Genomic DNA, 14,208 nt, shown 5'->3' with positions numbered 1-14,208 from the left:
GCAAAGTAAATTTATGTCAATTATATTGATTAAATGATGTAGTTCTTACGGGAGAAAATGCAAATTAAAATTTCAGTGCTGATAGTAACACGTTACTCAATCTGCGCAACACAAAGGCTTTGTAAAAGTTGATCCAAATGTAAGATTGAAAAGTTAAACTGTAAAGGAACTAATCTATCAGGCAAAACCCACAAAAAAATTCCAAAAAATAGCTTCAGTATAACGGAGTGAATGAGTCCGAATATACGGTAAATCTGAACTGAAAATTGCATTGCGCAATCTCTTAAAACTAACCAAATGTAAAATGGAAGAGTTAGACTGTCAAAAAATCAACTATAAGGACACAACTGCCTTAAATTTAACAAACCACCTTGCAGACCTTGCCATTCTTAAGAAAAATGGTAGACTGGATAATCTCGATGATAAAACGTAATGGCTATCCATACATTTGATGTCTGTTACAACTAAAATCTACGATAATGCCCTCCGCGTTTAGACGTACCATCGTCCAGCCAGGGGTCAGCCTCTGGCAATTGGCCCCTTGTTCCAAGCTTGGGCAAGGAACGTAACCTCCCTGTAGGGTCAGGACTTGCTACCTCGGTCGTCTCTTATAACCCGTGACTTTCTACAGCATAGGTACACTAGTATTTGTAATAAAACATAGAATGCAAAAAAATTAGATACGCCTCTCGATTTATTTCGAGGAAATTGGCGAATTTTCATAAATTTATTTAAACTTCTCTATTTCCTTCTGCCGTATTTTCTCTTAGACTGTCCAAACTGCATCAGAAATAAAGCATATCTCTAAAGTATTAGGTAAACTTGTCGCGGATTTGATTATACACTTAGTACGTCAGAAAATCTCTAAATAGCCTTCCAAACATAATAAATGTCAGCGAATAAATGTATCAGATGAGAGACAGAATAACGATTCTAGTCATAATAATAAAAACAGAATATCAACGATTAAAGATTAAAATTGGTTGCTGTAGAGTAATTAAATAAGCTAGCACTCTCACATCTGGCTGTTTAAATGCCAAACAAAGAGAAGAAGAAAAAACACGTGTAGAGTTCCTTCATCTTAGTTTTTCGATGTATTCACGGAAACAGGAAGTCTTTGAGCGAAGTAGAAAGGAACGGAAACAGTGAAGGTAAATAAAACCTTTTACAGTGTCTGCACGGTAAAAACAACTGTAAGAAGTAGTAACAAATTTACTGATTTAGGAAATCTCCCTGACAAAAAGGACCTAGAAAAGATCTTTGGGCTATTTCCACCGGTGAGGAACAGCACTACCAATTCTGCCCTTGTTTTATGAGCGATAAAGAAGACAGAATCTTAATCTGGGATGACTTAATCTTGGCTTTTATTTAAGCTAGAGACTTGCCAGGAAGCATCAGATGTCTTTGTATTTACTGCTGAGGCGCTGAGCTCCTAAAAACTTTAGTAGTGCATTAAATAACATTATTATTAAACTTAACAAAAAATTCCCTCGATTCCCTCTCTAATCTATCAGGCACTGGGTATCAAAACACATTCGGTGAATTATAGACTTTTTTTAATTATGTTTATTCCAAAATTCTTATATACCATCAATAGTTCATGCCATTACTCCAAACAGAATTATAACTGCACTTCTAGAAGGACTAAATAGCGAGACAATTAGCTAGAGAAACGATTTCTTTCAAAATTTTAAGAAAAGTTACGTCCCTGATAAAGAAAAGGATGAAAAATGAAGAACTGGACAAGTTTATCCAGCTAAATCAATTATCTTTTTACTATTCACCGGGAAATATTGTATTGAACAACATAAAAAGCAGATAATAATATCCCTTTTGGAGTAATCACTTGATAAATTACACCGCATCCTGGTATTAGGAAGACAATGACCAAGAAACGGATACGGTACGGGATAATTGTTCATAAACAATGACCACTAAGCAAGACTTAACTCTAACCTATATAACAGTAAAATAGAACATTGTTAACTTTCACTTGCAAAATAAATAAACAAGCAAATAAAAAAATAAATAACACTCAGAGTTTTCTGGCAACCACTATGGTACTGGTCTCAAAATTGACCATTTTGGTTTAATGGCATTGGCAGTTTTAGTCATAAATCAGTTGGCTTCTGGCCGCAGGACTGACCTATAAAACGTCACGTTCTTTGGTCATTTTTCAACTTATGCGACCGAAGAGGCATCGTGATGATATTTCCGGCTCGAGTGACATGAAGCATATGTTCAGTTTAAGAACCTCTGATACTTGGAGACATTTCTCCCACCGAAGTTCTACGAATTAATCTTGAACTTTATTTATGACTTTAAATTTAGAGATTACAGTATATTGTTTGCAAGTGGCAGGATATACCCAAAACTAGTGGTACTCAAATAAAAAGCAAGATTAGAAATATTTTTCTTCGGTAAGTTTACGCAATTCTTGCTTTATCTGAGACATTAAAATCGGAGGTTATATGGTCTGATTTTCAGGTACAGTATCAGATATTTATAAACAAGAATCAGCCGACATTATTTGGCAGTTGATGATATAATTCTCCGGCGTTTCTCAGCTTCTCAGAAACTGATTTTGAGGTTTTGGGAACAAAACTGCAATGTTTTCTCTGATCTTACGTCTTGCTGACAGAGTGATTAGAGTAATAATGGCGTAAATGTACTAGGCTCAGATTATAGTTCCACTTAATGTTTGAGGGAAGTCTAGTACTTAGTTATCACACTAAAACGATAAAAAATAACCTAGATTTTTTTATCATGGAAGCTACAAGATTAGCAGCGAAATCTTTGTGTATGAAATAAACAAGAATTAGGTCCTCGGAGTAATGTGTGATAGATTTCCTAGCATTTACCGAACGGATATTTGACTGGAAGGATACTACCAGCAAAATAAACAACTGTACTAACAACTGTCACTTATAATTATGTGCCACACTACTTTAGCACGTGTAGTACACACGGAAGATTAAAGAAAGTCGCGCAGACTATTATTTATTCAAAACTGCAATAGTGAATATTCACTTGATGCTGCAGGTGCACCCAAGAAAGGAAATGGCCAAAATGGTGCATAGACAATACACGGTACGAATCTGGGACATCTCTAACGACCATAGGCATCAATTAAAGGTGAATACCTTGTCATCAACTCTTCATGACTTGCGGCTTCTTGGTTTCATGGACCACTGGTTGTGTGATGGGACTTCTAATTCTGCGTCATCAGGCATTTACAATATAGTTGATATATTTTATCCTTTAGCATATGTTAATAGAGTTTTTTCCATGTCATAAAGTTATAATTTCATCATCTTAGAGTTTGTTTCATGAAGGATTTCCAGGGAGAAAATACAAAGGAGAAAAAAGTAGAAGTGCAATATACACATTCGACCATTCAGCCCTTAAAGGCTGTGGCGCCATAGAGCGTTATCCTTTCTGATTTCAGCAAGAATTATGAGATGAGGCTGCTTGATTTGTCTTTCGCGGAGAAATAACTGGAACCTTATTCTAATGCAGTGGTTCTTAAACTTTTTTGCCTTGCTCGTCCCTCCGCACCATGTATTGGTCCCATGCCCCCTACCCCTGAAATTTTGACAAACTATAAACAGTATGTTGCCTGTTTGTATACTAATATACTTCATTGCTTATTAGAATATATGGATGAATGATAGATTTTTGTTTCATCGCTGTTAAATTTTTTATAAGTATGCAATGTGCTATTTTTCAATGGAATAAACAATGTTCATAGAAAACGGGTAAAACAAACATATGATGAAACCAAATTTTATCTTAATCCTTTTGGCATGTTTTGAGATAATAATAGAAAACATATGGAAGCAGTGATAATGGTTTTGGCAATTTTTCAATTAAAATCACAAATAACAAAAAAATAGTCATCATCTGGCAACCCTGCTTGCGCCCCCTTGGGAGCTTCTGGCGCCCCCAGTTTAAGAATCACTGTTCTAACGTAAACAACACTTAACGTTAAAGCAAGGTGCGAAAGTAGTACTGTGATTCCCGTAGATTATGAAAGGGTAATCAAGAAATCGAGGTCGACAATTCCTACAACCTTCTTTAGTAAACACATCCTCTCTTGTACCGTCTTCATCTCCAGGTAGTCAACACCATAAACGTGATTTTTACTGTACATGAATTCAAGTTAAAAAATTGAATGGAGATGCAGAGTGTAAATAGATATCAACAAAGTTGTAACATAATGTTAACCATAAGAATAGGATAATAACAGTAATATTAAGATAGAGTAGAAAAAAAATTGTAATAAATCCGAAAAACAATAGTCACGAACGTACTGTAGTTTAGGGTCTGAGATAAATATAGATGTTAAATAATGACAGATAACAATTTTCTTTCTTCACGAAGCAGGACGTTATAATTTCCTAGTCAGGACTGAATAGTAAAAGTAAAGCTGGGCTGGACCTCATAGCATGGCACTTAAGCAGTTACGTCAACCATGAAGACAGTGATGGTCGCAGTTAGTTCTTAAACTGGAAGGTTTGCATTTGCAATGGCACAAAAAGAGAAAGAATGAAACTTATCGGTCACTCATATGAAACATATACACATTAGATGCCCTGCTATAAGCACCTTTATGAAAAGAAAGACTGAACTTATCTTTCTGAAGCTAAGTTAGATTTGTGCTCGGCGAAAAAATAATGAGTCTTCACTCCACGTACAGATATTTTTCTCCAAAGTGGAAGGTTCCGTAAAAATGGATCACATATCTTATCTAGTGATCCACACACATTCAGTACTCAGTTTTCATCCTTAAATGTTCAAATATACAGGCTGTTCCAGTTAACAGCACTAGGAAGAGCATCATAATTTCTATTATGTTAATTTTGAATTTATCTTTGATCAGTAAAAAACGAAGATTTTCCAAATAAATAGTACAACTCAGTAATGAGAATGGCACGTTATCTCAGCAGTTGATTAAAGTATAATTTAAATCTTGTAAACTCAAAGGAATTTCATCCTTCACTCATAAGCAGATAAATATGTTGTTCAAGGTTACCAGTAGCAAGACCTAGATTACTTCAAATTACATTAAAAAATATCTAGTATTCAGTTACAATACTCAGTCTGCGAGAAGCATACAGTGATCTGAATAACAGTTTGCTAAGAAATTCGCAATTTCGTGATAAATTATTTTGTAATAAAAATCCACAGTTAAACAAAATAAACTGTATTAATATAAAAAAATAAAAACAAAGGCTTTCGAACACCTGAACGGTGTTCCTCCTCAGTGCTTACATCAAAATAATGTAATGCAAACGCTGAGGAGGAACACCGTTCTGGTGTTCGAAAGTTCTTGTTTTCATCTTTTGCATATTAATACAGTTTGCTTATATAATTGTGAATTTTTATTACATAATAATAGGTTTATTTTTGCAAGCTTACGTTAGATGGACAGACCTCCCCCCAAAAAAAATAAATAGATAAGTAAATGAAAATCAGAGAAGCGATTAGCGTAATGGAGGAGTATCTACGATTAATAAAGCTGTTGCCATAAAAATAACTTCATTTAACATTATGAAAATCTAGTGGTAGAATCAGAGACGGTCATCGGTTAAAAATGTAGATATTGATTAAGGAATAAGAAAACCAATAGACATTTAACTTAACTCCTATTGTTTCTCTTTGTTATACCTAGTTAGCTACAGGTTGCACGACGCGTATTAGTGGAAGTGATCTTAAGGTGGAATCTCCATTTAGCCGTAGCCTACTGTTACATAAGACATGAAATCTTTTTAATCTCAACGAAGAGTTTGATATCCTCTGGAATCGAACTTAGGAGGAATGCATATAGGACTGAAATGAAGACCAGCAAAAGTGGCATCAGTACAGTAATCATGGCTTCTTTGGACAGTTAACAAAGTTAACAAAGCTCGACACGTAAGATCAACACATTTGGGTTGTGTTGTCAGCGTGCATAGAAGATGCAATCTGGAACCCACATTTGCACCATTCCTTCTTTCTGCTTTATGTTTACTACCCTTCTGAAAGATATTTGACCTTGAATCACGCCAGCCTTACTGGAACGATGAACAAAAATGTGTACGCATAATGTCATCAATAATCAAAAACCATCTGTTATGATCCAGTTATATTTGCATTTTCTTGAAACTCTCTCTTGAATTCATTTTGATACAGACGGACATGGACACAGCTTGTGCACGCTGGTCATTTGTATGCATAGACAAAATATGAGCATGTGCATATTAACAACCATTAGTAAGGCACATTTACTGTGTACATATACATATATATATATATATATACATATATATATATATATATATATATATATATATATATATATGTGTGTATATGTGTATATACATATATATATTGTATGCATGTACGTACGTACGTCGGTATGTTTGTATGTATACATGTACGTACGTATGTATGCATGCATGTATCACCACACCCTTGACACACCTTTTCTAAGACACGCCACCTAACGGTCACATTTTCTTGAATTTATCTTTTCTATATATCGGGCCAATAAAAACTGGAATAACGTTAACAATTATATTATTGCACTCTGGTATACAAAACACAAACATATGTGTGTATGTAGGTTTCGAGGAGTATTAAGGCGTGTGCACCGTGAACGAAGTAGTTCTTCACGAGAAATTCCAGTTGAATGTCAAGAACTATGAGATGATTATTACGCTTGGAGCCGACAAGTACAGGAAATACTGCCAACAATGCGTGTCACTGTAACAAGTTTCTGTCAAGAACCCAGAAGTCATCTTTACTTTCTTGCATTCAAGAAAAGTGGAAGCCGAAAATACCGGTTTCTCAATGTCATCTGAAGTACCGAAAAGCTTGGAGAGCATGCAAGCGACGGTTTTCAGGAAATCTTTCCAACGTCAGACAGTTGTTCGTGGTAACAGGTGAGTTGGCTTCCTGGTAATGAGACGACGAGTCAAGCCTTCATCAAATCTCTAGCGTGTGTGCGGGTACGCAATCGCCAATGTAGCCCCGCCTGTTGTGAAAGTTGCTATTTATATGGCAGTTGGCCTTAAGCTCGCTATAAAAATTTTACAATTAACAGCATGATAGATTTAGCATACTTCAGCATAGATTAAACTCTGCATAAATCTTCACTTACTGGGTGATCGGGCCGATGGGTAGGAAAAGGACAGTCTTTACTTGAACATAGATTAACCTCTGTATAACTTTTCACTTACAGGGGGATCACTTTATAAGAATACCCATCTCTGATACGAAATTTAAATCCTGCAGTCTCATTCGCTGCATCGCGAACCCAGTTATAGCTTACTTATGTAAGAAGCCCGCATAATACGCGAAAAGCAGAGTTGGCAACCGCTCGAGAAGGCAGCCATGAGTAGTGGATTTGTCAGAATGGAACTCCCAGAGACTTGTCTTCAGTTGAGTGAGAGCTGGTGTAGTGGAAGGTGTGGTGTCAGTGCCTCGTTTCAGGAGTTTTGATTTTCAATCTCTTGGTGTTGTTGCAGTTCAAAAGAAGATAATATATATAAGGAGTGCTAGATCAAACTAACGTTACTGGATTGTGCTTAACTGTCCAAAGCAGCAGCCAAGATGAGGGGAGTTACGAAAATCGTCTTGTTAAGTCTGCTAATATCAAAGGTAAGATAGGTGTCTGTTGCAGTGTTGAAATCCCCCAGTACACGCGCAATCCCCCCAAACTAGCGGAGCGCATCGCGTGGGCGCTTTGCTTTGTTCTTGCCTATGCTATTGCTTTTATGCAAATACATTAAAGTAATTCAATTAAGGAATTCACGGCAGTTCAATAGAATACCTTAAAGGTTAAATTACTTCGATTTGTTTTATTGCAGTGCTAAGCCTGGTTCAAGAAAACGAAAGTGTTGCCTAAAAAGTCCTTTCGCAAGTGCATAAGTGTATTTCACCCATTTTTCTTTTATCAAGCCCTTGTTCATCTTATATGTACATGTCATCTGCTCCAAAAATATTTTGTATTTTCAGTTGTCTGAGATGAGATAACTTGCATAAAAAGTGTGGATTCTTTATCGTAAGTAACGTCAGTAAGAAACGTGTACAGTGTGTTAAAGGACACACACACACACACACACACACACACACACACACACACATATATTATATATATATATATATATTATATATATATTATATATATATATATATATATATATATATATATATATATATATATATATTATATATATATTATATATATATTATATATATATATATATATATTATATATATATATATATATATATATATATATATATATATATATATAATCACAGATACACACTTTATGACAATTTTGTGAAACATTTCTTAAATGAGATAATGACTTAGATGCTCTCTTTAGAAGCTCCCGAATTAGCACTGAGAGCTAGGCTTAATTTAAGTAGGCGTATTTGAAAGAACAGGTTTGGAGGAGTGGGCTGTCAGATGAAGATGAAAGGGTGAAAACTGACATATCGATGCTGACTCGCATTATACGCTTTTGGAAGAAGAGGCACACCACCTGTAATGCTGGTATTTAAAATACGAGCAATGGTAAAAGGAATGGAAGTAAAGTAACAGTAGGAAATAGATAACACCCTAGACGTAGCCAAGAACTTTTTTCCTAATTTTTTTTTCATCGCCATTACCTTTCATATCTCGTGTAATCCCCCCACCCCCCAAAACAAAAATAGAATAAAATAAAAGTAAGAGGTGGCCAGATTAGGGTTTACTTCATTTTTGGATCTGCCGTTCAAGAGACTCTTTGATTAACTGGGAATTATCTACCTGGTCTAGGGAGTCACCATCGAAAGGTAAGCTTTTTTAACTGTAATTTAGAAACCGCAACAGGCATCAGGAGATTTTCATAGAAAACATAATACTTAGATGTACTGTACAACAGTAATTCCGCTGGCATTTGTTTATATTTTTGGGGTGTGGGAACGTGGGCAGCAGTTGCAACAGAAGAGGGAGAATTGCAAGTAAGTGCGAAGAAGGAAATGCCTCGGCCAGTTGAGAGAAAGAGAGAGAGGGGGGGAGAGGAGAGTAAGACCGTCGACATTTCCCGTGGGTAGCCAGGTTGGGACACCGCCCACCTCCACATCTGCTGACGATGGCCATGGTAGCCCCTTAAATTACCAGAGCTTGAATATGGCTCCACCGCCCAGTCAGAGTTGAAAAGCACAAGTAACTACAATACATGTACGATTCGAGTATGTTGTACAGGAAAATAACATTGGTTATGAATTTTAGAAATACAACTATTTTAAGTATTCAATTGTCTTGTAAAATTAACCATGGCCGTCTGAATTTTGAACGATCGGTGACTAAGTTTCATATAACTAGCTCGGTAAAAAAAATATGTTTGTTTTATATTGAGGTAATTGTTATCCTGGCATAATACCATGACGTGTAATGTAATCAAATGTATACAGTAGTTGTTGTTATAGGTTGTGGTGCTTGTGGTGACAGTGCAGCTGCCGTTGTCGTTGCTGAAAATCAATCAGAGAGAGAGAGAGAGAGAGAGAGAGAGAGAGAGAGAGAGAGAGAGAGAGAGAGAGAGAGCTTAAAATACTTAACCCCCCTCCCTTAAAGGATTTCAAGTCTGTCGCCTTGTCAGAAGGAAAACATATCCTTGCATTCCATATTTATCTTCTGTTTTCTGACATAAGCAGAAAACGCTAATGAATCAACTTCAATTGACACTCGCTTTGAATTAAACCTCCCTTAAAAAGAAGTAAGATCTTCTTTCAGTAAAAGAATTACCTAGTCCTCTTTTAATGCTAATTTTTCTGAGTCCCGAAAAGATTTGAAACAGTTTAAATGTCAAAGACGTGAAGAACCCGTCTTACTTACAGTAGGTAAAAGTAAATACTACGACACTTAAATGAAAATGAATGAAGGAGATTATGATGATGATTCATTGCCCCAAGTGGTTTATGAATGGTTCTTGAATATTGGTCTCCTGTAACCTAATTGTGATTAAAGATGTAATAATCAGTGTCATTGCTGCATTTATGTGATGTTATATATTTTTTACAACCGTTGTAACTTTTAGCAACGATTATGCAATCACTGTATATTTTTGTGCGTGAAAGCAGTAATATGTGGGCACTGGATTCCTCATTCAGACTGGTCGTCATCCAGTTCAGAACCAGTCTTTCTCACTAGTGGCCTTTATATAAGTATCCAGAATGAAAGTTCTCGAACGGAATTTCAGATTGGTGCGTAACAGAACTTGCCGTATCGACCTTCTTATATCAACGTCATGTAAAACAGCATTAGTACAACTAAGATGCAGTCATTATCAACACAAAAAAGCCAGCAAAACATCTAGAACGCTAAAGCGAGTCAAGATAAGGACTGCAATCTGTCGTCTTTAATACCGAATGACCTTAGAACTGTTGTGAAAACTACAATCTTATGATAATGGTGCAATTAACTTTTCAGTTTCACCTACATTACGACTAATGCACCCATAACATGAAAATGGGGGTTATATAAAAAAGGATCCAGGCCGAAATTCCTGACCCAGAAAACGTACTGTACAGTTTTAAAGCTCAGGCGGTAAGAGGGTTTGGCTCTTTTTTAGACGATGACAAGTCTGAACGTATATATAAATACCCGTGTATTACGTTATTTACGCAGAAAATATGTAAATTTACCTTGCATTATTTGATACAGAGCTCAACGTGATCAAACAATCATTTTTGTAAACGGTAATACAGTGCAATTTATTATCATTATCTTTTAATGAACATCGATGCAATTTTCGTAATGTCATAACGCAATCATTGATGAAGTTATGATGAACTCTTGTTGCGGAGGTGTTAATTTGATGAGAATCCTTTTTGGTGGTGTCGGGCTAACTCACGTCTGATTGACCCAGTTTCAGTAATAGAGTTAACCTCGCTCTGACCTGATCTGACCTCAGAGTGAATGACAAAGACTGACGCATATTGAATTATTGGCCTTAGTTAAGTTAAAGAACCCAGTTAACTGGAAATTAAGTAGACTGCGTATATATATATATATATATATATATATATATATATATATATATATATATATATATACATATATGTTGTGAGTGCGTGTATGTATGATATTTAAGTACCCACAATTAAATTGGGATATCTTGGAAACCCGGTACCTAAGAACGTCTTTCGTCTGCCCGAAAGAGCAAGCAAGAGACTGAGGAGGACGCTCACTGCTTGTCTAGCAGACCACAGCTCTCAGCAAAAAACGAAAACGAAGAAAAGTTGAGCACAAGGAACCTCTCAAAGGGAAATTTCGCTATACAGCCTCTGTAGTAGCTTGATTGGAATCTAGACTTTAAACAACAAAGAATTAGTCCCTGAAAGAGGCACACAGTTTGCAATGACATGCACTCAAAAGGGTCTTTGTCCAGGTTTATGATCTCTGCGCAATGGGACATGAGCCTGAAAGCACGGGCTCTAATGGCTTCATAATTTACGCAACGCAGCATTCGGGTTAGTGACCAGGAGAGCTATTTAATTTAGCGTGAATAATCTATCACACTTGGCTGACACTCGGGGTTACCGGCTAATGTTATTATCTTCGATGTGAACACTGGCGAAGTTTGTCTTTCTGTAAGAGTATTGAACTGGAATTATTATTATTATTATTATTATTATTATTATTATTATTATTATTATTATTATTGTTATTGTTATTGTTATTATTATTATTAATCCTTTCCTTAGAAGAGGTTACTTCAGGATGTACTCACCTTACAGTAATTCTAAGAGTTTTGGGGTGAAGTTCTTAACTTATTGCGTCTCCACATTTGTTGCAAACCATCACGGACGACTAACTACCAGGTTCAAATTTCATTGCTTAAGCCAACGAAGGCACAAAGGTTTTTAGAAAGCGGTCCAAAGGCATTTTCTTTTCCCCCAGGAAACGATCTTTGGACTCGTATGCCGAGGCAGATGACCACAAGACTCATTATTTCTTTAATTTTGTTAGTCTGAATATATGCACATGTTAGTCTGAATATATGCTTCTATCTCTCTCTCTCTCTCTCTCTCTCTCTCTCTCTCTCTCTCTCTCTCTCTCTCACTTTATACACACTCACACAACACACACACATATATATATATCTATATATATATATATATATATATATATATATATATATATATATATATATATATATATATATATATATATTATTATAAATGCAAGTGTGTGCGTGTTTCTACAATATAAAGTAAAATGATTTAATAGCTTTTAATGTATAATTGCCTGTAGGTTGTTTAAGCAGTTCCATAGTGAATATAACCTAATGTATAAATCATATTTCTATTCAGTTTTAACTTTTTGAGCTGTCAGAAATCTGGCGAGTATTCGAATCCTTTCGATACGGTTTGAGCTGTCAGAAATCTGGCGAGTATTCGAATCCTTTCGATACGGTCCTCACTGCCACCTGCTTCAAATGTTTTAAATCTGCTAATATTGGAATATTGTTCTCTTGACTAGCCTAGTTGTCATCCGTAACCATCAGAACATCCATTTTTAGAAGGAAATACGCGAAGCTGTAGTTTTCCTTTCTTGACTAAGGAAATTACGATTCGGATCACTGCTGGAAGCACTTTAACGTTTATTCTGCCATCGTCCTCACTGTGTGCCTCTTCGTGCAGTCAAAAAGCGATAATGTTCCTCTGACAATTTATATAGCTTATTTTTCTTTGCTAATTTATTTAATCAGTTCACTTGTTTATATTTATCATTAATCACAGATGCTTTCCGCTCCTCTTTGTCGCTAATCGTTTGTTATGAGCGGCCCCACCCCCCCTTTTTTTAACTTGACAAGCTTGTTGTTCAAGTAGCTCTTTATATTTTATTCTAAAAGAAAGTTGAGCTTTATGAATAAAATTGTATATAATTTGCGACAAGGGATCGCATCTTAATTTTGATGACCTTACTGTTGTTTTAAAAGCAAGGTTAGGTGCGTTGACAACAGATTTCATTCATCTCTTCTCTGCTAAGATAAAACATTCGTCAAAGACACCATTTATATATATATATATATATATATATTATATATATATATATATATATATTTATATATATATATATATATATATATATATAATATATATAAATAGAGACAAATTCCACGAATGAAAGAGAAACAGTGGAGTACTGCAAGGTCATTCGACTTCTTGTCCTTTGCTTACAAAGGATAAGAAGTCGAACGGCCTTACAGTTTTCCATTGTTTCTCTTTCCTTCGTGGAATTTGTCTCTATATATTCATCACGTTCCATATTTTTGATTCAGTTATATATAATATATATATATTATATATATTATATATATATATATATATATATATATATATTATATATATATATATATATATATATATATATTATATATATATATATTATATATATATATATTATATATATATATATATATATATATATATTATATATATATATATATATATATATATATTATATATATATATATATATATATATATATATATATATATATATATATATATATATATATATATATATATATATATATATTATATATATATATATATATATATATATATATATATATATATATATATATATATATATATATTATATATATATATATATATATATATATATATATTATATATATATATATATATATATATATATATATATATATATATATATATATATATATATATATATATATATATATATATATATATATATATATATATAGAGAGAGAGAGAGAGAGAGAGAGAGAGAGAGAGAGAGAGAGAGAGAGAGAGAGAAGGCAAGCAGGCAGGCAGACAGGCAAATGCTTATGTTGTGAACGGGTAATGGTAGTTACCCAAAATTGACCTTTCCAGGAAAACTAGATAGCTGTCTTTGGGTTCTTATATGATATTAGACAGTAAAAGGATTTTCTTGCCGGTCCTTTGCCGTAAATTTTCCTTTTCGTAGAAAGGTGTTGGTTGGATGTGGCTTTCGCTTGAGGCTAGAGGGTCTGTTGAGGGAAAGATACGAATAAATATAGATGAAACTTACATTTTAATCTTTCAGTTTGTTGCAGTTAAAGAATAAGAAGTATTAAAATAAATTTTGCGAAAAGGTTTTTGAATATATTTTTCCTCTCAAGGTAAATATTTGCCACTAACTTATGGTTATTGGAAA

General features: G+C 34.5%; 1 protein-coding gene across 1 annotated transcript in view; it reads left to right on the top strand.

Annotated features, from left to right (window-relative positions):
• Positions 1-7,395: 7,395 nt before the first annotated feature.
• The window catches only part of LOC136848808 (uncharacterized), a 533,962-nt gene continuing 527,149 nt past the window's right edge, over positions 7,396-14,208 (top strand). Inside the window, exon 1 of the mRNA XM_067121467.1 lies at positions 7,396-7,644. Within this exon, the coding sequence (XP_066977568.1) occupies positions 7,597-7,644 (48 nt within the window). The 5' untranslated portion in view covers positions 7,396-7,596. The remainder of the gene's footprint in view (positions 7,645-14,208) is intronic.

Source organism: Macrobrachium rosenbergii, chromosome 2 (genome assembly GCF_040412425.1).
Source record: "Macrobrachium rosenbergii isolate ZJJX-2024 chromosome 2, ASM4041242v1, whole genome shotgun sequence".
Taxonomy (NCBI): domain Eukaryota; kingdom Metazoa; phylum Arthropoda; class Malacostraca; order Decapoda; family Palaemonidae; genus Macrobrachium; species Macrobrachium rosenbergii.
This window is presented reverse-complemented; position numbering and strand designations above follow the sequence as displayed.